Genomic DNA, 25,351 nt, shown 5'->3' on the forward strand with positions numbered 1-25,351 from the left:
ACGTCAATTTTGAAAGGCATTTCGCCAGTATGAAGGTACTTAAATTCTTTAAACTTCCAGATTCAGGTTAAGTCTTATCGCATATATCATATTTCATTACTCTGTCCTGTATAGGTGGACGTCACTGTAGAGATATTCGTTTTGTGAAGAAAGATTTCGCATGTGTGTCTGCTTAAAACTGATGATGCTGAGAAATTCTTTCCACAAACGTCACATCTGAAACGTATTTCGCCTGTTTTTTTTTTCTTTTTAGTGGGTTACTTTACAACCCTATATCAACATCTCAGGATATTTAACATCTGAATGTAATGAAAATGATATTGGTGAAATAATTCCATGGGACAGCATCGATAGTTACCCAGCATTGACAGAAAACCGCAGAAAAAACTTCAATCAGGTAACTTGCCCTGACAGGGATTCGAACCCGGGTCAACTGGTTTTGCATTCAGACTCGCTAACCGTTACTCCACAGGTGTGGACTCTCCTGATACTATTTAATGTTCTTTTTTAAGGGTCTCAATTTTGAAAAAAAAAAAAAAAAAAAAAAAAACCGCCCACAAGCCAAGTAATTGAATGCCACTTCGCCTGTGTGAATTTGAACATGTCAGTTTAAATCTCCCAATGCTGAGAAATGAAATCCACAGATCTGGAATTATAATGGTTTCTCGCGTATATGTATGCTTGCATGTCTGTTTAAATCGTACGGGAATGAAAAACACTTTCCACAAACATCACATTTGAATGGCCTTTCGCCAGTGTGTATTCGTGCATGTCTATTTAAATCTCCCAATACTAAAAAACATTTTCCACACACACCGCATTTGAATGGCCTTTCGCCTGAGTGAAAGCGCAAATGATTTTTTAAAATTCCCGGTTGTGAGAAACACTTTCCACATACCTCACATTTGAATGGCCTTTCCCCAATGTGTATGCGTGCATGTCTCTTTAAAATTCCCTGTAGCGAGAAACATTTTCCACACACCTTGCATATAAATGACCTTTCGTCTATGTGTATGCGTGTATGACTTCTTAAATTTGACGCTTGTGAGAAACACTTTCCACAAACTTCGCATTTGAATGGCCTTTCGCCTGTGTGAATGCGTACATGATTCTTTAAAACTACAGGTAATGAGAAACACTTTCCACATGCATCACATTTGAATGGCCTTTCGCCAGTGTGAATGCGTGCATGTCTCTTTAAAACTCCCGGCACCGAGAAACATTTTCCACATACCTCGCATTTGAATGGCCTTTGGCCCATATGTATGCGTGCATGACTCCTTAAATTTGACGCTTGTGAGAAACACTTTCCACACAACTCGCATTTGAATGGCCTTTCGCCTGTGTGAATAAGTACATGTTTCTTTAAATTTCCCGAATCCGAGTAACCCTTTCCACACACCTCGCATTTGAATGGCCTCTCGCCTGTGTGTATGCGTGAGTGTCTGTTTAAATCAAAGGATCTCATGAATGTCTTCCCACACATTTGGCAATGAAATGGCTTCTTGTCTTTGTGTACGAGTGCATGCTTTTTTACATCACTCAGTTTCAATAAAGATATTCCACAGATATCGCATTTGAATAACTTCTTTTTTGTGTGTATATGATAATGAAGTTTCAGAGATTGCGGTGTTCCAAACACCTTGTTGCATATATTGCACTTGATAGAATTATCGCTTACGTCGTTAATGTTTGAACACTCCGGTCTGTTGCTAGCACACTGTATCAAATTGTGTTCTTCGCTACCAACGCTGGCGTGTTCTTGTGACAAACTCTTCTCAACATCACTTGCAATGCTGAAATGAATAAAACATTATATAAAATATTATAATAATCACTGTGCTGAGATGAAAATAAATTAACAAATGCGAGAATAATTATACAGAATGGATGGTAAACTCTGCACAAAAATTAAACTGGTATTAGATCATGAGGATAGATTTGAAATGTCTAAACAAGTTTATATTAGAACAGGGCTGGGCACATTACGTGATTCTGAGAAATGAGCGCTGTGTGCTTTAAAGAGCGCGACTTGCGAGCGCTGTGACGTAAGCATACTCTACGTCATTCGGTGTCGGTGCAGTGGTGACTCTGTAGTATGAGACGAACTTTGAAGACGAGCTTCCGCTCATACACTAAAGCGGTCCACTACTCCCAATGCTTTTAATGTATCATGGAAGGAGGAGTTCTTTTTGGTAGAGAGCAGTGGATTAGCAAAGTGTTTAATTTGGCATAAAACACGCCGACTGATTAAGAAGTTCAATATCAAACGACATTATTCTTTACAACATGCTACTGAATATGACAAATATGTTAGTAATGAACGCCATAAATTAATACAACTTAAAGAAAATGTTTCTCAGGTACATTATATTAGAGTATCTATTTGATATTTACATTGCATTATAAGTTATTATACATTTAGTATTATATAATTTTAAATTATACAAGTATTATGATATATCATAGTATAGTATATTACAGTTCATGATATATCATATATCATATTATATATCATGAACTGTAATATACTATACTATGATAATACTTGTATAATTTAAAATTATATATTACTAAATGTACTATAATAACTTATAATGCAATATAAATATCGAATAGATACTCTAATATAATCTACCTGAGAAACATGGTTTTTAAGTTGTATTAATTTATGGTCATATATCATATCATATATAATATATATCATATCATATTATATATATATCATACCATATATTATATTATATATTATGTATTAACAGGATGACAATAATGCACTTAGTGAATCGGCTATGAGAATTAGCTACAAAATTTGCCACGAAATTGCAAAGGAATTGAAAACATTCAACGAAGGTGAATTCATCAAGCGATGTTTAATTATATTGGCAGATGAACTCTGGCCACAGCAAGTAGGGGAAGTGGAAGCCATACGCCTGTCTCGTAGAACCGTGGTGAGGACATTGCAGTATGTGCGTATGGGTTATGTAAATAAGCATAATGATTTGTGTGTGTGCATAGACCGAAGTTTATTTCATTAAATTAATAAGAGTGTTATAAATTCTGTAATGTACAATGGATTGATGTAATATCCTTATTAACTATTATGTACTGACAGACTGAATGAATAGAACAACCATGGCTCATGTTATATTAATGCAGGGAAGGTAGCTGTAATGTGAGTACGCCACTGCGCGAGCGTTCTGCTCTGGCTTGGAACTGTAGTGCCTTGCGGAGCGAGAGCAGCTCTGGCCGGCTAGACTGAGCTGCTTTCATGCCCGGCCCTGTTCTACAACATTCACTCTTCTAGAGGAAACAGTTGTGTTTCTATGAAGCATATGGCAACATCACGTCTAATCCAATAATTCTTAAGTGCAGCCTGCAATCTTTACATTCTCCTCCACTGTTGTTCTCGGCTCGAAAGTGTGCTGCTTTGCAAGATTTATTTTAACGATTTGGCCATTATTCAATTTAAATTCATGACTAAACGGTTTCAATTTTCATGTTATGCATTGGAACCAAATATATGATACATAGCTGTTTTTGATTATGAAACAGAACAGTGTGAAGTTCCAATTGCCTTTTGAACTGTTTTGAAGTTACAAGATGTATTCCATAAAAACTGCTTTATATTTTCAGGAGTATACATATTTTTTTTATTTTTCCGGCCCTTTACTCTATTCAGATTAATTTTAACAATATCGTTTAATATTTTCTTTGAATTAGCAAATTCTTGTATACCTTTTTACTTTTACTGTGGCTGTCAGCAGTAATCGAATGTAGAGAATTTATATTGTCTACAAATTTGGAGAAGTTATGTTTTGATGAGTCAGTAAAGTATTATGAAATAGGTATGTTACAATCATTGAACTGGTCCTGGTAAAAACATTGACAATGTGAAGTTTGAAAATCACTGTTACTGTCTCTTTCTTTACCTTTCGCTTTATCACACATACAGACCTACAAGATTCATCTACTGAGAGCTAAGGTATCTCTTGGAAGGATGAAATAAGTAGGCTACTAGATCCTAGTGCAGCATCTCATAGCTGTATGTAGATCAGGATATGACCTCATATCACTATTATTTCAATTGATGCCTGTGATATCAGAAATAAAAAAATAACCTTTGTTACTTCTGTTTCCATTTATCCAAGTACAGTACGCATCTCATAGCTGTATGTAGATCAGGATATGACCTCATATCACTATTATTTAAATTGATGCCTATAATATTAGAAATAAAAAAATAACCTTTGTTACTTCTGTTTCCATTTATCCTAGTATAGTGCGCATCTCATAGCTGTATGTAGATCAGGATATGACCTCATATCACTATTATTTAAATTGATGCCTATAATATTAGAAATAAAAAAATAACCTTTGTTACTTCTGTTTCCATTTATCCTAGTACAGTGCTCATCTCATAGCTGTATGTAGATCAGGATATGACCTCATATCACTATTATTTAAATTGATGCCTATAATATTAGAAATAAAAAAAAACGTTTGTTACTTCTGTTTCCATTTATCCTAGTACAGTATGCATCTCATAGCTGTATGTAGATCAGGATATGACCTCATATCACTATTATTTAAATTGATGCCTGTAATATCAGAAATAAAAAAATAACCTTTGTTACTTCTGTTTCCATTTATCCCAGTACAGTGCGCATCTCATAGCTGTATGTAGATCAGGATATGACCTCATATCACTATTATTTAAATTGATGCCTGTAATATCAGAAATAAAAAAAATAACCTTTGTTACTTCTCTTTCCATTTATCCTAGTACAGTACGCATCTCATAGCTGTATGTAGATCAGGATATGACCTCAGATCACTATTATTTCAATTGATGCCTGTAATATTAGAAATAAAAAAAATAACCTTTGTTACTTCTGTTTCCATTTATCATAGTGCAGTATGCATCTCATAGCTGTATGTAGATCAGGATATGACCTCATATCACTATTATTTAAATTGATGCCTGTAATATTAGAAATAAAATAAATAACGTTTGTTACTTCTGTTTCCATTTATCCTAGTACAGTACGCATCTCATAGCTGTATGTAGATCAGGATATGACCTCATATCACTATTATTTCAATTGATGCCTGTAATATTAGAAATAAAAAAATTAACCTTTGTTACTTCTGTTTCCATTTATCCTAGTACAGTACGCATCTCATAGCTGTATGTAGATCAGGATATGACCTCATATCAGTATTATTTCAATTGATGCCTGTAATATTAGAAATAAAAAAATAACCTTTGTTACTTCTGTTTCCATTTATCCTAGTGCAGTATGCATCTCATAGCTGTATGTAGATCAGGATATGACCTCATATCACTATTACTTCAATTGATGCCTGTAATATTAGAAATAAAAATAATAACCTTTGTTACTTCTGTTTCCATTTATCCTAGTACAGTATGCATCTCATAGCTGTATGTAGATCAGGATATGACCTTATATCACTATTATTTCAATTGATGCCTGTAATATTAGGAATAAAAAAATAACCTTTGTTACTTCTGTTTCCATTGTCCATAGTTGTAAATGCTCCATACTAATTTTGTGTACAAATTGAGGAGCCCATACCTTATGTTGATCCCCAAGCTTGGCACCAAAATATCATAGATATGCTGTATTCAGAAACTCGGAAATAGGTTTTCTACTTGCTTTAAGTGTGCATTAGCCACAGATATAACAGATTGTGATGATGCAAGCATGACTCTTGTGAAGTGGCCAATCCTTAGCGATGCTCTGTCTGCCAGCATGAAATGATATGAGTCAGAATATAATTAGACACAACTCCTGTACGATCGTAACTGTGATATAATTAAGAGCTGACAATTCAGAATTCAATATTTTTTATGTAAAATTACAGTTGGTAGTACGTAAAAACAATACTTACAAATTTAACGCCTGTAAAAACACAAGCTAGGAAACCAAAGAACATACTCCACTGTGGAAGTGACTATATAGATGAGTACCAAAATTATGTGATCTATAAAAACAGTGCTGTCTCTAGAAGTTAGCAGGATAATGTAACAAATCAGGATTATAGTAAATTATATTACATAACTGTAATATAAATTCAAGAGTAGTTCAGATACTGGATCTTAGTACAGTCTATCCAATGACGATTTCTGAAGCAGCACTCCAATTAACCTCAACAAGAAATCCAAAAACCAAGGCACCAAAAAAATATATATTCGCCACAGTTATTATTATCTAATGTGCAACGTGGTTCTTTCTGTATAAATATATAGTTTTTACTTTGAGACAGTTGGGACCCTTAAATATCCATGTACGCATTCGCACAGGCAAAAGACAATTAATTGCGACATGAGTGGAAAATGTTTTTGTTAGTTTCCGTAGTTTTAAGTAGAAATGCTTGAATGCACATTGTATACAAGGTGAAAGGAGACCAGTGTACAATTTCAAGAGGTTAAATATATGTTAAATATAACAAAACTTTTAGCATACTTTTCCTTTGATGAAGCACCATTAAGCAGGGGGAAAAAATAGTCTTTACCAAATTTTTGCAGAGCTCTAATGTGGGTAATGGCCCGAGATCAATGGCTGATTGTTTTTGCTCGAGCGCCAAGTAGTTCATAGCATAATCCGATAGGTAGTGCACATCCAAAATTGTCACGAACGATAAATCCTCGAATGGTATAAGCTGAGCATTAGACATTCGTTCTTGTTATAGTGATGAATTGTGTAGTAACTTCATAGATGTTTATCATTTCAAAACTTTGCAGTGTTTAACTAACCTCTCCATAGTACAACTACAAAACTTGCTTTAAAATGTAATATAAATGTTGTAGGTAAATGTTTTTTTTTTTTCTTTTTTTTCCACACAGGAGTGATTTTGTTTTTGCCACATCTGATAGATGTTATTGGATGGAAATGTAATTATTATAAATGGAGAACACAATCACGATAATGCAAGAACCGTATCAACTTTTCTAGTAGTAATAATAATCTCTAATAATTAGTGTATTAATCTTTGCGTTTGTAACAGTTGCGCAGCATGATTATTCGTTTTATTATATTTTCTGTGACGTTATCTCTGTACTAATATAGTTATTAATCTCCTGCTATATCAATATTATTTTGTAAAACATTTCAACATTCTGACAGTATATAGACGGAACACTATGTATGGACCTATCATATTATATATGTGGTAAATCAAATATTTAATAATTATTAATTAGCAATAATAACTGTATATCGAAAGGGAATACAACCGAATAATGCAGTAAAGTATGACCACTGAGAAGTAAAGCTCCACACAGCTGCTGCTGCAAAAGTAACGCAACCAATATGTACAGAAGTAGAGAACCATAAAACTAGTCGCAACTTTCCCAGCACTCGAATTTTGCTGCACGAAAAGCACCACCTAGCACAACGAGAAGGGATTGCAGCCACAGTAGAAATGTTGTCCATCAAAGTAGTGACATGATCGTCCCTAGAAGAGATCATGGTTCTCGAAGGACAGCAGAATAATAAAGTTGCAGATATATTAGGAGTTATGGTATGTTATTGTCATGGTAATGATCATTTTAGTGAATCTTATATAATTTCAGTACCAAGACAAATACTAAAGCTTCTACAAGGAAATCTACACAAATTTACTACATGAAAAACAGGAACATAGATTATAAAATTTATTTTCTACGTCGCCATTAAATGAAGTTCTGAAAGAATGGAAGAAGCAAAACCAGCACAGTACACTCACCTCTCAGAGAACACTTCATCCTCTTCTGAAGATACTTCCACTTTCTGCTCCTGCTCAACTCTGCCTACCTCGAACAAATCTTCCTGCAAAAGTGAGTAAATAATGAACCTCGACCAGAAGTGCTTAGAAAAATATTTGGGGCAAAGAGGCATGAAGTTACAGGAGAATGAAGAAAGTTGCACAATGTACTACTACACGCATTGTATTCCTCACCTGACTTAATTAGGAAATTAGACGTTTGAGATGAGTAGGGCATGTAGCAGGAATACATATAGAGTGTTAGTTGGAAGGCCGGAGGAAAAAAGACCTTTGGGGAAGCCGAGACATAGATTGGAAAATAATATAAAAATATATTTGAGGAAGGTGATATATGATGGTAGAGACTATATTAATCTTGCAGAAGATAGAAACCGACGATGGGCTTATGTGAGGTCGGCAATGAACCTCCGGGTTCCTCTGTAAGTAAGTTAAGACATGGCTAATAATAACTCCTTCACTGTTGTATGTGACTATCACATGACTTTCACCCTAGAGGGTTTTCATGTCGCACTTTTTTTGGATGTGGTGATTCTTCGTGGTGCCATTCATTAGACTGACAGTTTAGTTCAGGCTTGTATGTCTGTGCGCATGTCTCGTCAATGGCAACAATACGTTGCGGAAATAGGCACGTCCCATTCGTTGTGGTATCTCTGTAGGTGAATTCAACTATTGCGTATCGGTGTCACTTCTGTGTTTCTCTCAGGTTATGAGGAACCCAGCGTGCTGCAATTTTTCTCATGTGGAGGTTTTCCTTCAGAATGTGCCACACAGTTTGATGACTGAGTCCAACCTGGATGGATAATTCTCATTCAGTCCAGCGATGGTCAATGGCAAGGATACCTCACACTACGTCCACTTTTTCATCACAAATGGATAGACGACCTGTTGGAGCCACATGTGCCGTCTCATTCTGACCCATACGAAATGCAGAGACCCATCTTGCATCCGTCCAATACGGGCGTGCGTCACTGTCACAAGCCTCAAGTAACTCTTGATGACATTGGCGTGCATTTCTACTATGGGCTACCTCGATTTTTATTCACGATCGGAGCTCAAGTTCAGTAAACATGCTTTAGAGGAGTTAAAAATAGTACACAATAACATTATTTGTTGGCATAGCAACCGGCTTTATCATTCAATACATCGACAATATCTCCAACTATGAGATCACCAGTTGTCTCGTATCGTATGTAAATGAGTATGACAAATTCTCGGTACCTAGTGTTGCGACTGTACTTCATTTACAATCCATGTATTATATTATTATTATTATTATTATTATTATTATTATTATCATTATTACTACTGATATTATTTTATATAATCTCAATTCTGAACAAAGTTAAAGGATTTCCAAATAATTGATTTGTTTTGTATAAACCTTACACCTGTTAGAAACCATCATTCAATATCTACCAATTGCTACATCAGTAACAAGAAAATAAAATATTTCCTAAAATTTAAAAGAAGTCTGTCGCTAAACAGAATAGCCTGCGTAATTTCTTCATAATTCTCTATTCAATATCAGAAATATCATTATGAATTATTATTTTATTTCAAATCTAAAATGGCAACCGTCCAATTTATGAACATAAAATGAGACAACAGTTAATACAATTCGAGACTGTTAATAGGTCTGACTTACTTAAAACAACACTCCTGGTATATGTGTATGCTGACAGTGAACCACTTACATCAAATTCAGATTTCACCATAGGAAAGCTAATAGGAACTAGATTGGTGTCTTCAATCTTTATCTCTGATTTGACATCGTAGCTCTGGTCCACACATTCCGTCTTCATGCCAGACACTTCCAGATGCGATAAATCCCCTTCCTACAGAACAAAAAAGACATTGTGAATTAACTTATTAGCTATGCGATGACTTGATGTGTAACAGCCGCAATCAGGTTCTGTATGGCAGTCATTGGTCACTGAATCATAACATGAACGTCAGTAACACAATTCAAAACAATGTACCAGTATTTTAAACTTTTTCACATAATATTTAATTACAGGACAATCACAGTTTTACTTGTCAGTAAGTGGTCGCATTTATTTCATAAATACTGATCAAGTGAAAAAGGGTTACTGTTGCAGGATAACAGAAAGCATCTGGCCTGAATACAATTATGTCTTAGAAATTACAATTCAAAACATAATGTTGTGGGGTACAGAGCAAAATCTCTCTCGCATGATAATCAAGGTTCATCCAAGTTTCATACAGAGGTACCAAACAGAATGCTGTTGAGCTGTTCAATATGATCTTGGGACAGCGTTGAATTAATAACTGTGGCTCCATTATTCGATCGTCATACAGGATTAACAGCAGTCACACAGACTAGCTGAACAAGGTGTGAAAATTTCTTCTCATGAGGAGAGTAGAGCCAACGCACACTTCATAAAGCCATGACGCTTACACCACACACAACAGCATGGGACTCTACTTTATTCTACCGAATATAAAGTGTGAAATGTATGCTTTTCTCCACTGTTCGACAAACACACAAAGAAAATGCATAGTAAGACTTTTCCGTTTACCTCTAATGAAGTCTTATTCTCTTCCATTCTGTTTGTGTTATCATGAGGTACTAAGCCAAAAGATAATCGTCAGCCTCCATCTCGATGAAATCCATCACAACTGAAAGAAGAGGTTATGTAGCTGACAGTGATTATAAAAACTAATCTGCTAAGAAACACTTACTAGAAATTACAACACAAATTCAAATCGCACTTCCTCGTACATATTTTTGCACAAGACCTCTTATATAAAATTATTAATACCGGTATAACTTGTATATTTCAAGTCACTACGAAACAAACCATTTGAGGAGTCTGATACTAAAACCGGCTAAGTTACAACATTTAAGAAAATAAGCTTGAACTATAAGCTGAATGTAATAGTGTATCTCTATCTGGTGAAACAAGAATTTTCTACAAAGTCGGCCACGTCATCGTATTACAGATGACTCAATCACGGTCGACTATACTAATCGACCTAGTCGACCGTGACTCAATATAGGGTCGTGCAACAAAATGGGCGTCACTCAACTAGTTAATTAAAAACTGGCCAAGTCAAGGAGCGACTTGGCGTCATCTTTTTGCGATGTTTTTGTTTTTAATCCTATATATGGTTTAAGTGAAATAACACTGCAGATCGAAAGGGACGATGGGATACACTTAAAGGAACAGAAAACCTATATTACGTTCCGTCATTAGATACACGTTAACAACCCAGGTATTTCTATACGCGAACTTCCCTTGCTCGCTATGACGTTACAACCTGCTCGCATGTTCAGTGGTTTGAAATTAGTGGTATTTAAATTAAATTAACATGAAAACCGTCCACGCTACTGAAATACACCAGAGGGATAAATAATTCATTAGATTTTCTAGCGATATGAACAGAAATTTCGATCCTCCTCGCAATAGTAACCGAATAAGAGTGTGTTAAACATATGGGGAAAAAACACGCTTCTTTTCGTTGCAGAAAATTGTTAAAAAAAACTGTAGGAAATTGTAAAAATTATAAAAGAGATTGTAAAAAATTTGTAAAAATTGTAATTGTAATCTTGTAAAATTTTGACTTGTTCCACATCTTAAAGCTTCATTCCTTACGTGAGATCTATGGAATATAATAAATGAAACGAAAAAAAAAAATGAACTTCCTTCCAATATGGTATTACCACAGTCTAGCATGTACAGTCACGAAGCTTAGGATGATTTTTTGCATTTCTCGCGGTAGTTGCTAGCCACTTGGAGTGCTGAGTATTGGGAACAATAGACTGTGCCACTGCCATCGTGATCTAATACAGGCCGTAAGGCAGACCATGTAACTCGCTTAACCCGATCACGAAGGGCGGCGTTTCAACCATATAAATTAGTTGGAATGCATAATGAGTGACATATATTTCCCTAAAGTGTAATGTGATTGCATTAATAAAATTTAGAACAATGATTATGAGACACTTCAGATATAATTCACTTGCCAGTTAAGGTGTAATATTATTTTTGATTTGAAAATTACGTTGTTCGTATGTGTAATACCTGCCTTTATTTCGATTAAATATTGTGAAATTGTTGTACATTCATTTATACACGATTCAATAATTTTTAGTTGCACTGCACGGATATGTTGAAATTATACGTTATGTTAACTGTACCAGTTGCCCCTTTGTGTAATTTTGGTGGTCTCCAATGCCCTGCCATTCATATGGAAATTATAGGTTATGTTTACTATGTTTAACTCATATTCCTAAATTCGCAATTATATATTACAAATTAAGTATAATGTCATGTATGATACCCCGCACATTCAATCTGTCTGCATTTTAATACTACAATTGAGTACTGAATGATTGTATTTATATACTATCTAAGAGACCAAGTAACACAATCGTACGTAAACTAATTTCATAGGAGTGGTATGGTAAATTTTCTGTCTACAGTTAAGGAAGGTAGATGTGCTAAATTAAAATCACAATATAAATTCTTTTTTATTAAACGTCAAAACAGCTTCCATTCTAAACTTAAAATGTTGATGCGAACAGATTACCGGTATGTTAACATGTAAAATTCTCTTCACATTAAAATAACACAGGTAATTATTTCTCCAACATATTATGCAACAAGAAGTAAACGGAACTTATGGACACATTACGGTAAATAAAACTCAGCAATGATACGCAATAAAGTTATAATATAATATTTCACTGAGCTCCATACATTGAAATATAAAACCCAAACATACTGTACATTACGCCCTGGTCTAGATCGAAAAGGCATTGACTGTGCCGTATTTCGCATTGTTGTGAAAAGTTGTGTAAACTGTGAAATGTTCGTTATCGGTTGTAATAACTGTAAATGGCTAAAATACAACAATTGGAATAATGATATTGGACAAGGAGACGTTTTTAGTACAATAAATTGTAAGGAAAAGAGGTCAGAGTTATCCTTCTTTCGAAAGATCCAGGAAGGTGAGTTTATAATATATAATATATACTTTATGAAAATAATATATAAATCTTATGTATTTCATATTTCAATACTGGAAGGAAGGTGTAAATTTTTTCAAAAGAACACGATATCGAGAGTCGTCTGCTGGGGAAAGTGTCTGATGAAGCGATAATAGCGATCCTAGTGGTTAGCAACTATGGATGCATATTTATTAAGTACTGAGCTTCGTGACTGTATATAGTAGACTGTGGTATTACACTGTTGTTACATGCAACATGAGCTATTCGCTCTGAAAATCTGCTGAGTTATTTCGCTTCCACTCTGTATTTCTGGATTATGCAACAATGTTACCAAATCAGTAGATAACATATGTGCCTATTCTTGAAATCCTTATATATTTTTTTCGTTTTAGCGATGTTGGTAACAAAAATTCTGAAGTTTCGCATTGTCGACACCACAACTTCAGGACTTTAGCATTCATTATCAGGAGATGAGATTTATTATTAACGAAGGACAATTCATTGCAATCACCAAACCTAGCAGATATAAAGATTCTTGATCGAATCCCGATGGGTGCACATAAGGTAAATTCATATAAAATAATATTTATAAAAGATATAGCAAAAAAAAAAAAAGTAGAGTGAATGAGGGAAAAGAAGATAAAAGGCAGAACCCATACAAAATTATACTCTAATTTCTTACAGAAGACTAAAGTAAACTCCATATTTTCACGCATCCTATTATATATTCATCCATGACTACACCAGGAAGCAATCTGGAAAATTGTTTTCAAAATATTTCAATTCATATTACTTGTTGTTCATAAAGAAACATCAATAGATGACTCCAGTGATATGTACATCTATTTTATCAGGCACTACATCTCACTTGACGTAAAGGAACAACAATTGTTTGTATGCACCTCAAATCTGATTAGTGTAATACATAGCTAAGGCGATGTATGCAATGGAGGAGGAGAGGAACTGGCCACTCCACCTCATTATCTCCTGGTCTAGTTGCCTCGTAAGTGGTACCTTGTTGGTATCACTTGTGAGGTTCAGACCTGTCTTCGGACAGTTGACTAAACAACAAACAACATGACGCCAGATTATAGGTCACTTCCTGGAACTAAGCTGAGTAGAAATTCCTTCCTATTAGCTCTGTCTCTGTTTAAGGCCCGTATTCACCAACGTCAGTAATATTTGCTATTATCTCAGATTTCTAAAACCCTGCTAATAGCATTATCTCGGATAACGCTCAGTTCTGTATTCACCACATAATTTATTATCCTGGTTTTCAGACTGCATTTGGTCGTTAATTTTTTCATAACAAAGCACGGAAAGCATAGAGGGAAACAATTGACTAACGCCATGGAAACTATAAATTCATGATAAAAATAAACAAGTTTATGAGTGTATATAGGTTAGGTGTGCGAAAATAGTTTATCTACTGTAAGTTATGGCTAGTGTTGATCAGAAATGTAGAAAGAAACCTAATATGACATGTCAAGAGAAGGAATTGTTATTGGATTTGGTGGCAGAAAATATAAATGTGATAGAAAATAAAAAAACAGATGGTGTAACAACTCAAATGAAAAATGAACAGTGGCAAACAATTTCAATTAGTTTTAATTCTCAAGGAAACGGGCCTGTTCGGGATGCTACAAACTTGAGAAATGTTTGGGAAAATTTAAAGAAGGCTTCTAGAAAGGCATCGGTGGAAATCAAGATGGAAGCATTGAAAACAGGTGGGGGCACAAGTAAGGTTATTACAAATGATCCTATCCTTGAAAGGGTAATAGAACTTATTCGGCCTTCGGTAGAGAGACTGAAAAGCCCATATGACGGTGACAGTGAACCGTTAGATATTGTAGTTGTTAATAATGGAGATACAATTGTGCTGACAGAAGGAGCCGCGGAAATAAGTAGTAATTTTGAGATTCATCCAACGCAATTCAATTGGGGTCAATCTACACCAAATATGCTCAAGTCTCCCAAGCATCCAGCACTACAATCGACTGTGACTGCACGCTGCAGTAGAGCAGTCGACAACGCTAATGTTCAAGCCATAAAAAACTGCTCCACTGAAGCTATAAGTGAAGTTGCCTGTGACGACTCGGCCAACGTCAGTGTTACAGCTCCTTCAACTCTTCAAAAAAAGTCCCCACAAGCTGGACTACACGCAGAAGACCGATGCTTAGCAAGTCCCTGAGAGCCCTTAGCAAAAATCCACAAGTTGAAGGCTGAGGCAATAATGAAGAGCATTGAACAAGCAACACAAGAGCACTTGTGAAACAAGGAGCTTCACTCTCTTCGACTAGAGCAGGAAAAATTAAAACTCGAAATTGAAAGAGGAAAACTTGAAAAAGAAAATGAACTACCCAAACACGAGAAAATAAAAACTGAAATATTATTAAACAACAATTAAAATTGTTACAATGCATTGTGCTGATAATTATTCATTCATTCAATCTCATTGTTTTCATTATATGAAAAAATCATTTAGCCGTGTCAGTACATTAAAAGATATGAATAAGTAATATGTAAATAGTACATTTGTTTACAGAATTGAACCATGAAAAAGGCAAATTATTTCTTATGTTTTGTAATATAACAACAATGTGTGAGAAAAAATAGACAACATTTATGCAAGACCTTGTAATAATGTAAAATGCTGTGCTGCTACTGTGGTAGGAGACTTCTAAAGTAGGTATCAATTATTGTTCGTCTCACTAGATTGTCGCGGCCAGATTTAGGTCTACTTTGCTGATACAGTCGTCCATCAATCTGCCCTTCTCCTAAGAGTTCAGCCCATGGTGCAGGTAACAGTAGATGTGGATCGTCCTGAGGTAATTCTTCTCCAGCTCGACGAAGAATATTATGCAGTACCGCTGTAGCAGTTATCACGGCAAACGTATGATCTAATGTCACATTCATCCCCAAAGCAAGAACCTGAAATCTTCGTTTCCATAAGCCAAACGTTCTATTACATTTCTTGATCTGATTTGCGATTCATTATAGAGATTCTCTGCCGGTGTATGAACTATATCCAGAGGAGGCATTAGGTAAGACCTACAGGGATAGCCTGCATCTACTAGTAACACTGAATCCCCATAGATCCCCTGTTCGAACCTGGCTCGATGTACATAATTATTGAAAATGGTACTGTCGTGATTACTGCATGGCCATTTAGCCACTATGTCGCTAAATTCCATATTAGCATTACATATTGCTTGTACATTTAGCGAAAAGTAAGTCTTCCTGTTTCGGAAGAGTTCCGCATTATTACCTCCAGGGGATCGTATCCTAATATGGGTACAGTCCATTGCTCCTATTACTTTTGGAAATCTGGTTATGTTGTAAAAACGCATTTGCGTTTGAAGTACAGATTGAGGTGTTTGCGGAAGATTAATATATTGGCATCGTAAAGCAGCTACGGCACTCTGACTCTATGTAGAATTCGGGAAGCTGTAGACTGACTCACACCAGCGTAATCTGCAACGCTAAGCTGGTCACCACTAGACTAGACGCCAGTTTGGAAGGCGGTCGGCTGCTAGCGTTTGCGTCGAGAGACACAGATAGCGAGAGAAAGGCAATACACAGCACTGCCACATCGTACTTCACGCGAGCGCGCAATACAAGTAGCTGAGGAGAGAATTTCAATTTTAAAAAGACAATAATGACCTTAACCGATGATTACTGCAAGCATGACAAACCTTTTATCAGAACATTATCAAATCTTACGTTTTATTAATAATGCTTATACCAAGTTTTAAGATTTTTATATGCGGTATTATTATTATTATTATTATTATTATTATTATTATTATTATTACACACAGTTTTAATAAGAAATGTATACGGTGTATTACTAGAAAAATGATACACTATTTAAGTAATAATAAATAATAATAATAATAATAATAATAATAATAATAATAATAATATTTATTTGTCAGAAACCAGTGTACAAGGCCTGGATATGACATCGTCAGGTTCGATAATACACACACATGCACACATTGAAGTAGAAATTGAATTTAGATCTATTTCTAGGCGCAAATTATTTTATCTAGTTAAATACCCTAAAACAATAACTACGAGTACCATGTTATATTGTCACATTTCGGTCACATTTAATATAAATTAGGATTTAATAAATATTCAGTACTTGGTTTCAATCGAAGTCGCTGATTCCATCATCAGTCCCGTCAGATTCTTCAGAGTTGGATTCTCGAAGGTGAATTACAAACCATGATTTCGTCTCTCGAAATTCCCTTCGATAGTCCTCTTCTTGTAGATATTCTGCATGTCTCACACAATTCTCCCAGGCAGATGTCGAGATGCTTTCAATGACCTCATTTGTAAGTTTCTCAACTTCTGCAATCTTGAAAGTGTTGTTTCTTTCAGCGACATAACTCTCAACTTGTGACCAAATTAATTCTATAGGATTATAGTGATAATGATAAGGGGGAAGGCGCACTACATTGTGGCCAAGGCTTGATGCAATAGTGTCTAATTCATATGACTTGCGTTGTGGTTTGTTGGACTTCACTATATATAAAAGTTCTTCTCTGTTTTGTGAAGGCGAATGAGGAATGTTCTGCTTCTTTAGCCACATAATTATGTCTGCCTTTCTTGTAACTGTGGATGGAGCTTTCTCGAGTTGCACAGAATGAATGCTGGCGTTGTCCGTAACTATTGTAGAATGTGGAGGAAGATTTGGAAGAAGCTGCTCGACAAACCAGCTCTTAAAAATGGTCGAGTTCATATCGGAATGGTAGTCAGTAGATGTATTCTTACTTTTTGATTTGAATATTAATTTGCAATGCGGAATGAATCCTGTTTCTGCGGACCCTGCGTGACACACGATGAGGCGTCCCCCTTTACCAACAGGCACTTTAAGACCTCCCGTTCCGTCGCTCATCTTCCAGCAATATTTCCTGGTGTGATTTTGATTTACCCAAATTTCATCCAGGTAAAATATTTTCGATATTCCTTCTTCTCTAATTCCATGCATTTTTCTAAGGAACTGAGTCCTGGCTGCTACTATATCAGAGCGTTCCATTAACATCTTCCTTCCATCATTGCACTTCTTGTAAGTGAAACCTATTCCTTTCATTATGTGAAGCATAGAAGTTTCACTACCTTTGAACCCTACAGCTTCGTTCATTTTCTTTACTAGCTTTTTAGCTGTTGGAAATTCTCCTTTGCGGTACATATCTAATACTGTACGTCGCAGCACACTTTTATTAAAATCATCTAATTCAGAGACTGTTTTTTCACGACGAGGATGTTTTTCAGGAGAACGAAACGTGGCAGTTTCACTCACATTAAAAGATTTATTTCCTTCATTAACAATTCTTTGCACGGTTCGCAAACTCACACCACATGCTTCTGCAGTCGTCTCCTGCGCGTTGACAACGTTGCGGCCAGCACCATGATACCCGGCAGAGTTCTGCTCGTTAATGTTTTTGAAGTAATTATACACCTTAAACACTATTTCCCGCGCCTGCCTGTGGAGTACTTGTCTTTTTATAGTAGCTCCTTCCATTTATTTATCTTACACATACACAGTATATGTTAGTTTTACTTATTCGATGTTTTAAAACACTCACACGTGAACAAAGTAACACGAGAAGCACCTGTTAGTGATTGATTCTGATTGGTTCTCCTGTTCAAGCTTGTGACGTCACATGCCATACAGGCTACGGCGCATCTAGTGGCCACCCGCCTTCCGAATTGCCGTCTAGTCCAGTAGCGTAAAATCTTAGTGCTAGTAGCAGCTGATTTATGGGCGATACAGCTTGATTCCTAAAATGGGAGAAGAGTAATTTCAATGTAATTTTAATTTTCTTAATTTTATGAAAAAATGTAAAGATACATAGCCAACCACGATGCCTGTCAATACGATCGTTAGTATGCATGTATATGCGCGTGTGTATTTATAGCACTAACTTATAGGTATATAAATTGGGTAACTATAGAGAGAGGAAGCGAAAAGTTACCGCACTAAGCAGAAGACGTCGGGGAACAGATAGCCTGTAATCCATTGCTCGACTCGCCGATCAGCTGTAGCAGCGCGGGCGGGCCAGGCGTTCAGTTTTATTACGATAGGCCTAAAATTCCAAGTGGTGAGGATTGAGTGTGTGGACAGCTGGTAGCGTATGGAGTGTTTAGTTGACGAGTGGAGTGTTTATTGAGTGTACGTTATTACGTAGTGTTGCATTACTACACTTGTTATTGAACACTGTCTGTGTTCGCTGTCAGTATGGTGACGTATAGTATTGTACAACGAATATTTCTAGTTGAGACATTTCACCTAAAAAACAAATCTTATGACTGTACTGTTCGCAAATTTCTACATCATTTCGTGTCACTGCAATGCTTTCGAGACAATACATAACCAAGTTATTCAGAAAATGGCGAGAAACTAATAATTTAGGCCTACCGTAATGAAACTGAATGCTCGGCCAGCACGCGCTGCTACAGCTGATCGGCGAGTCGAGCAATGGATTGCTTGCGATCTGTTCCCCGACGCTGCCTGTTAAGTGCGGTAATTTTTTGCTGCTCCTCTCTGGTATAAACAATAGGTATTGTAGGGAATTCAGCTTACCTATTTGTTGTAAATTCCAGGTTATGTTCTATCATTGATAAGACTGATAAAGCTGAAGTTTTAGATAATCTAAAATGTGTTACAAAATCTGAGTCATCGTAGTCCTAAAAGTATGTGGCACGTTCTTTTAGCCACCTGGACGTCGTCTTTTGTACTCTTGGTCATATTCCTCATCACTGTCATTTTCCCTTTCATCAATTAAATATTCCAGTCGTCTACGAGCCATCTTGTTATTCCGATTATCTCGGTTTTTCCTATTTTATCGGCCAACATTTCTCCGGTAAAATTTTAAACCGAAATAATCCCAATTAACCGAGATAATTTTGTTGGTGAATACAAATGTAGCTTTTATCTAAGTTTTTGTAGCTAAAAACCGAGATAAAATTTTTACCGACGTTGGTGAATACGGGCCTAATTCGGAATGTAGTTCTGTATTTCTATGCAAACCTCTATTACGCCTAGCGTAACAACATTAAAACAAATGAAATATATACAAGTGAAAAAGTGAAATTTCCAGTGAAGTTAATGTAGTGGAGCAGAATTAACCTGTGAGAAGAAAAATTTAAATTTATAAATCAAATTAATTTATTAATTTAATAAATAAGAATACGTTATAAAACAATAAAATTATTGTTGTCATATTTCACATTACTTGATCCACTAATGAAAGCTATCATTTAAACCGTCCTTATAAGAGCAATTCATGAATATTACAACATCAACTGAACAAAAGCACGTCGGAAAACTGAGACTGCAAACACGTATAACGTGAGTACAAAACCGGCATATCACTGAACAGTGTATTATGGTTAATTATTCATTTGTATTGTATTTAGCTCCAGGGAAAAATTGTGTTTTCAAAATACATGCTATTATAGTACTAGCATTGTACAGTTCCCGTAACATTTCACTGCATTGTAAACGAAAAATTTTCAGAAATGTATAGCACTTGGTCACATTAATAGTGTGACTCCTGAATTTGAAAACAATTTTGAAGTTTTTTATTTATTTGATTAGGTTATTTTACGGCACTGTATCAACATCTAGGTTATTTAGCATCTGAATGAAATGGTGATAATGCCAGTGAAATGAGTCTGGGGTCCAGCACCGAAAGTTACCCAGCATTTGCTCGTATTGGGTTGAGGGAAAACCCCGGAAAAAACCTCAACCAGGTAACATGCCCCGACCGGGATTCGAACCCTGGTTTCGCGGCCAGACATGCTGACCGTTACTCCACAGGTGTGGACTTGAAGTTTTTTTATGTCGTTCACAGTGCAAGACATGATTTTTTGTTTAAATACATTATTTCTATTAATCATTTATTATGCCTGCAGCATATGTTGACAACATGAAAACAATGTTTTTCGTTTCTAGGGAATTACTTAACTGTTAAGGGTCTTTGAATGTTTGTATTAAATTCCATTACCTTTCACAAATTGACAGTCTCAGTGAGATACTGAATTAGTTTGCACTAATAAAGTATGCTAGTGTTGTTACTTTACTACATATTGCACACTGTGTTTTTTGGAGTGATTTTGTCAGGGTTTGTTATGGGCAAAATTAGCATCTCACGACTAGAAAGAAGTCTGGTGTTGCAGCTTCAATCCAGAACACAGAGTTTCTCACGAAGCGAAATTGCGAGGAAACTTGGCATTTCTCAGGACTCTTGTTAACTGTATTAGGAGAAATTGAAAACAACAGAAGATTTATGTTCACTTCAGTAGAAAAATGCCGTTCAAAAAGAAAAACATCACCAAGAGATGACAGGAAAATTCTCAATATACGAAGAAAAAAAAATAGAAAAGAGCATACATTAGTTGACAACTAAGCTGGAATGTGAAGAACTGGTTATTTCTGAAAGAGCGCAAGAGATTGTATGAGCAAGGCAACAAGTGCTGCATACTGACTAAAAATCTTTCCTGATGGATGCAATGATGAAGATGGGAAAGCAGCACTTTCACTAGGAAGAATTGGAAAAATGTACGTACTAAACATTATGCATATTCTAATATCGTATTTCATAATTTCCACCTAGCTAAATACTGTTAAATTTTAAAGTTTGTATCACTCATAGGGTACTGTGTTTTTATATCTTCCTCTGGTATGGTTTTTTTATTGGGTTATTTTACGACGCTGTATCAACATCTAGGCTATTTAGCGTCTGAATGATAAGGTGATAATGCCGGTGAAATGAGTCCGGGGTCCAGCACCGAAAGTTACCCAGCATTTGCTCGTATTGGGTTGAGGGAAAACCCCGGAAAACACCTCAACCAGGTAACTTGCCCCGACCAGGATTCGAACCCGGGCCACCTGGTTTCACAGCCAGATGCGCTGACCATTAGGTATGGTTTTCGTATGAGTCAATATTGAAGTGCATGATTGATAAAGAAACGTTTTTCTCATGACAAAATAAAAAAGAAACAAGACGAATTGGATCCTGAATGCATGGTGAAGCATCCAACATCGATCATTATGTGGTGAGTGATATCAGAAAAAGAACCAGGTCGTCTGTATATTATTCAGGAGACAATAAAACAGGAACAGTATATCACTGTATTGGAGACACAACTAATTCCATAATTAAAAGACTGGTATCAAAATGGAGAGAAATATTTATTTATGCATGATGGGACATCTTGTCAGACTGATAAAAGTGAAAAGCTTTCTTTCAGAAAAACATTCCTTGTTTGCCTTGGGTCTGAAATTCTATGGATTTGAACTAATCGAGAATGTTTTGAGGGCTAGTGAAAAGGGAAATTGCTTTACAGGTTACTACAACCAAAGTACAACTAACTGAACGCCTACTTCATGTTTGGAATCACAATAATCGAATCCAGCAGGTTAGGCAATCCAGGATTGAGAGTATGCCATGCAAAGTTGAGGATGTTATTAGAGTAAAAAGAGGGCTCATCAATTATTATGTACTTCATATGGGCTTATATAGAGTATTTTGCCATTTTGTAATCTGAAAAAATAAATATTGTTCAAAATAAGCCTATATTCTGGAAATGAAATGAAGACAACATAATTATATGTTTAAATACAAAATTTCAGTAAATACTTACTTACTTGCTTACAAATGGCTTTTAAGGAACCCGAAGGTTCATTGCCGCCCTCACATAAGCCCGCCATCAGTCCCTATCCTGTGCAAGATTAATCCAATCTCTATCATCATATCCCACCTTCCTCAAATGCATTTTAATATTATCCTTCCCTCTACGTCTCGGCCTCCCCAAAGGTCTTTTTCCCTCCGGTCTCCCAACTAACACTCTATATGCATTTCTGGATTCGCCCATACATGCTACATGCCCTGCCCATCGCAAACGTCTGGATTTAATGTTCCTAATTATGTCAGGTGAAGAATACAATGTGTGCAGTTCTGCGTTCTGTAACTTTCTCCATTCTCCTGTAACTTCATCCCTCTTAGTCCCAAATATTTTCCTAAGCACCTTATTCTCAAACACGTTCCTCTCTCAGAGGAGAGTCCAAGTTTCACAACCATACAGAACAACCGGTAATATAACTGTTTTATAAATTCTAACTTTCAGATTTTTTGACAGCAGACTACATGATAAAAGCTTCTCAACCGAATAATAACAGGCATTTCCCATATTTATTCGGCGTTTAATTTCCTCCAGGCCTATTGCTCAAAATATATTCTGGAAATGGAGTGAAGACAACATAATTATATGTTTAAATATAAAATTTCAGTAAATATAGAATTAAAATGAAGTCTTTAACAAACTGCAGGTGATTCTATTAACGTGGGCGGTACTATACACTAAGTAGAACAGTACTTAAATATTGCAAGTTTATGACTACATAGAAGACCTAACCTCCAAAAATGAACTGAGATCCAAAATAACAAATGAGTTCAGTATCTGCTAGCATACTTCCTATTGAATTAAAATAAATGTAGTAACTAAGTTTAAATCTCGATGTGATTCTATAAATCAAGTTAATACTCCTTAAGAGTAGACTTGCCAACCCTCCCGGAATGGCCTGGAATCTCCCAGCATCAAATGCAATCTCTCATCTCCCAAGAGAAACCTGAAATCTCCCAGAATTGTCAACTCCACTTTTAGCTTTTTCTCCTCAAACGAATGAAAAATGGCTTGCTCTGCTTCAGGTGTTACAATGTGTGAGGTTGACAGACTTGCCAACCCTCCTGGAATGACAATCTGCGAGAGTGGATGCAAGTTAAACATTGTCATGGCTAGTTCGGAATGGAAAGAAAAAAAAGAAATATTATTGTACGTTTAATGATGCATGGAAAAGTTTATATAATTGGTTAATAAAGAAAAGTGACTTTGAAGAAGAATGTAGTGATTGTCGTCATAGTTTTTCAGTTAAGTCAAGGGTATTGGTGCAATGGTGCAAGGATATCACGCAAATTCCTCTAAACAGCAACGTACTGAGAAACAAAGAAAACAAAGTGCCGTCCTCACATAATTTTTTAAGAAACCTTGTACGAAAAAAATGATCTTATAACGGCAGCAGAAATTACAGCAACTTATTACGCGGTTAGATGTATTAGTTCTAATAAATTATCTAGTACTATTCAGGGACTCTAGCATCGCAAAGAAAGTGTAATGTGCTCGAACTAAATATAGCATGCTTGTGGAAAATGCGATTGCGCCTGCAGCACAAGGAAAACTTATTCAAGATATGAAAGAGGCAAAATATTTTTCAGTTGCTACAGTCTTCGAATGTTGGAGACCGGAAAATATTTCCCATAATCGTGCAGTACTTTTGAACAGATGAAGGAATCAAAACTGGCCTTCTGGATATTTATAATGATGCCGACGAAACAAGCGAAAATATAAGCACACAAATTTTAAATGTGATTGAAAGTAATGATTTCAGTGCTGCAAATATTTCGTTTGCTGCAGAACTTTGGTAAGAACTGAAAATGCGTGTGCCGTACATAATCAAAGCTAGCTGTAAGTTCACATATTACACAACTGTGTCAAGTATAGAACGAAAAATTTTAGTTTTGAACAAAAGAGCTTAAGTTATTTTTTCGAATTTGTCAATCTAGAATACAGAGAAGTGTTAAGGCATGTTGTAATCAGATGGTTGTCCCATTCGGCCACTCTCAAACGCCTTCTTAAGCTGGCCAGAACTAAGATCATATATTCTATCACAAGGAGAAGACGATCATTTGGGAGACTTTTAAAGGCGAAGAAGCCTCATTTCCTCAAATTGTGTGTCTGTTTCTCCTAAACATCATGCAGATTTTCCATAATAACATTAAGTCATTGGAAGCCGACCACATATCCAGTACAGTACTGCATGAAGTAATAATAAACTACAGAAAGAAATTCGTCGATAGAAGAGACGACAAATATTATGGGAAAGTAGTTATGGACATAAGGAAGAAAATGGTACAGAACAAGAAACGGAAATTTGTAAGAAAAGTTAATATGTTTATGGAGAAATGATTGTCGTATTTAGATTTTGATAATTCTAATTTCACGCTGATGGGGATTCTAACTTTAAAGAACCTATTCAATGGGATGACTTTATATTTCTCTGTGAAAATTTGAAACTCGATATTAATATGGATAAACTGTATGATGATTTTTGTCTTGTGAGAGAAGTGCAGATATCCTTGTGTAGTAACAATGACAGAGCTCACATGCGTTGGGTGGAATTTTTTAATGAGGCTCAAGAACAGGACAAAAACTGCGAAAGTGAACTAATAGTACATTATGCAACGAGCCTATAATAGTAGTAAGTAAGACGCGAGTATATTTATGAAACGAGCGTAAACGAGTTTCATAATTTTCATACGAGCGTCTTAATTACCATTATAGGCAAGTTTCATACGACTTTTTATGCTCGACCATATTTCTAACTTGAAATTATTCATAAGAATTCATGTTATTCTTATCTGACTGGGGAGCGGAACTGACCTTGTGCAATATCTGGTAAATTGTGAGATGTGCGCAGACGCGAAGGTATTGATTTTTTCCGAGAAACAAATG

At 35.8% G+C, this 25,351-nt stretch overlaps 1 protein-coding gene across 1 annotated transcript in view; it reads right to left on the reverse strand.

Annotated features, from left to right (window-relative positions):
* Positions 1-532: 532 nt before the first annotated feature.
* Positions 533-25,351, reverse strand: part of LOC138693467 (zinc finger protein 235-like) — a 33,184-nt gene continuing 8,365 nt past the window's right edge. The window contains exons 2-5 of the mRNA XM_069817448.1: positions 10,332-10,431; positions 9,486-9,626; positions 7,753-7,835; positions 533-1,796 (exon numbers count right to left, since the gene is read on the reverse strand). Coding sequence (XP_069673549.1) covers positions 653-1,796; positions 7,753-7,835; positions 9,486-9,626; positions 10,332-10,358 — 1,395 coding nt within the window. The 5' untranslated portion in view covers positions 10,359-10,431 and the 3' untranslated portion in view covers positions 533-652. The remainder of the gene's footprint in view (positions 1,797-7,752; positions 7,836-9,485; positions 9,627-10,331; positions 10,432-25,351) is intronic.

Source organism: Periplaneta americana, chromosome 17, assembly GCF_040183065.1.
Source record: "Periplaneta americana isolate PAMFEO1 chromosome 17, P.americana_PAMFEO1_priV1, whole genome shotgun sequence".
NCBI lineage: Eukaryota > Metazoa > Arthropoda > Insecta > Blattodea > Blattidae > Periplaneta > Periplaneta americana.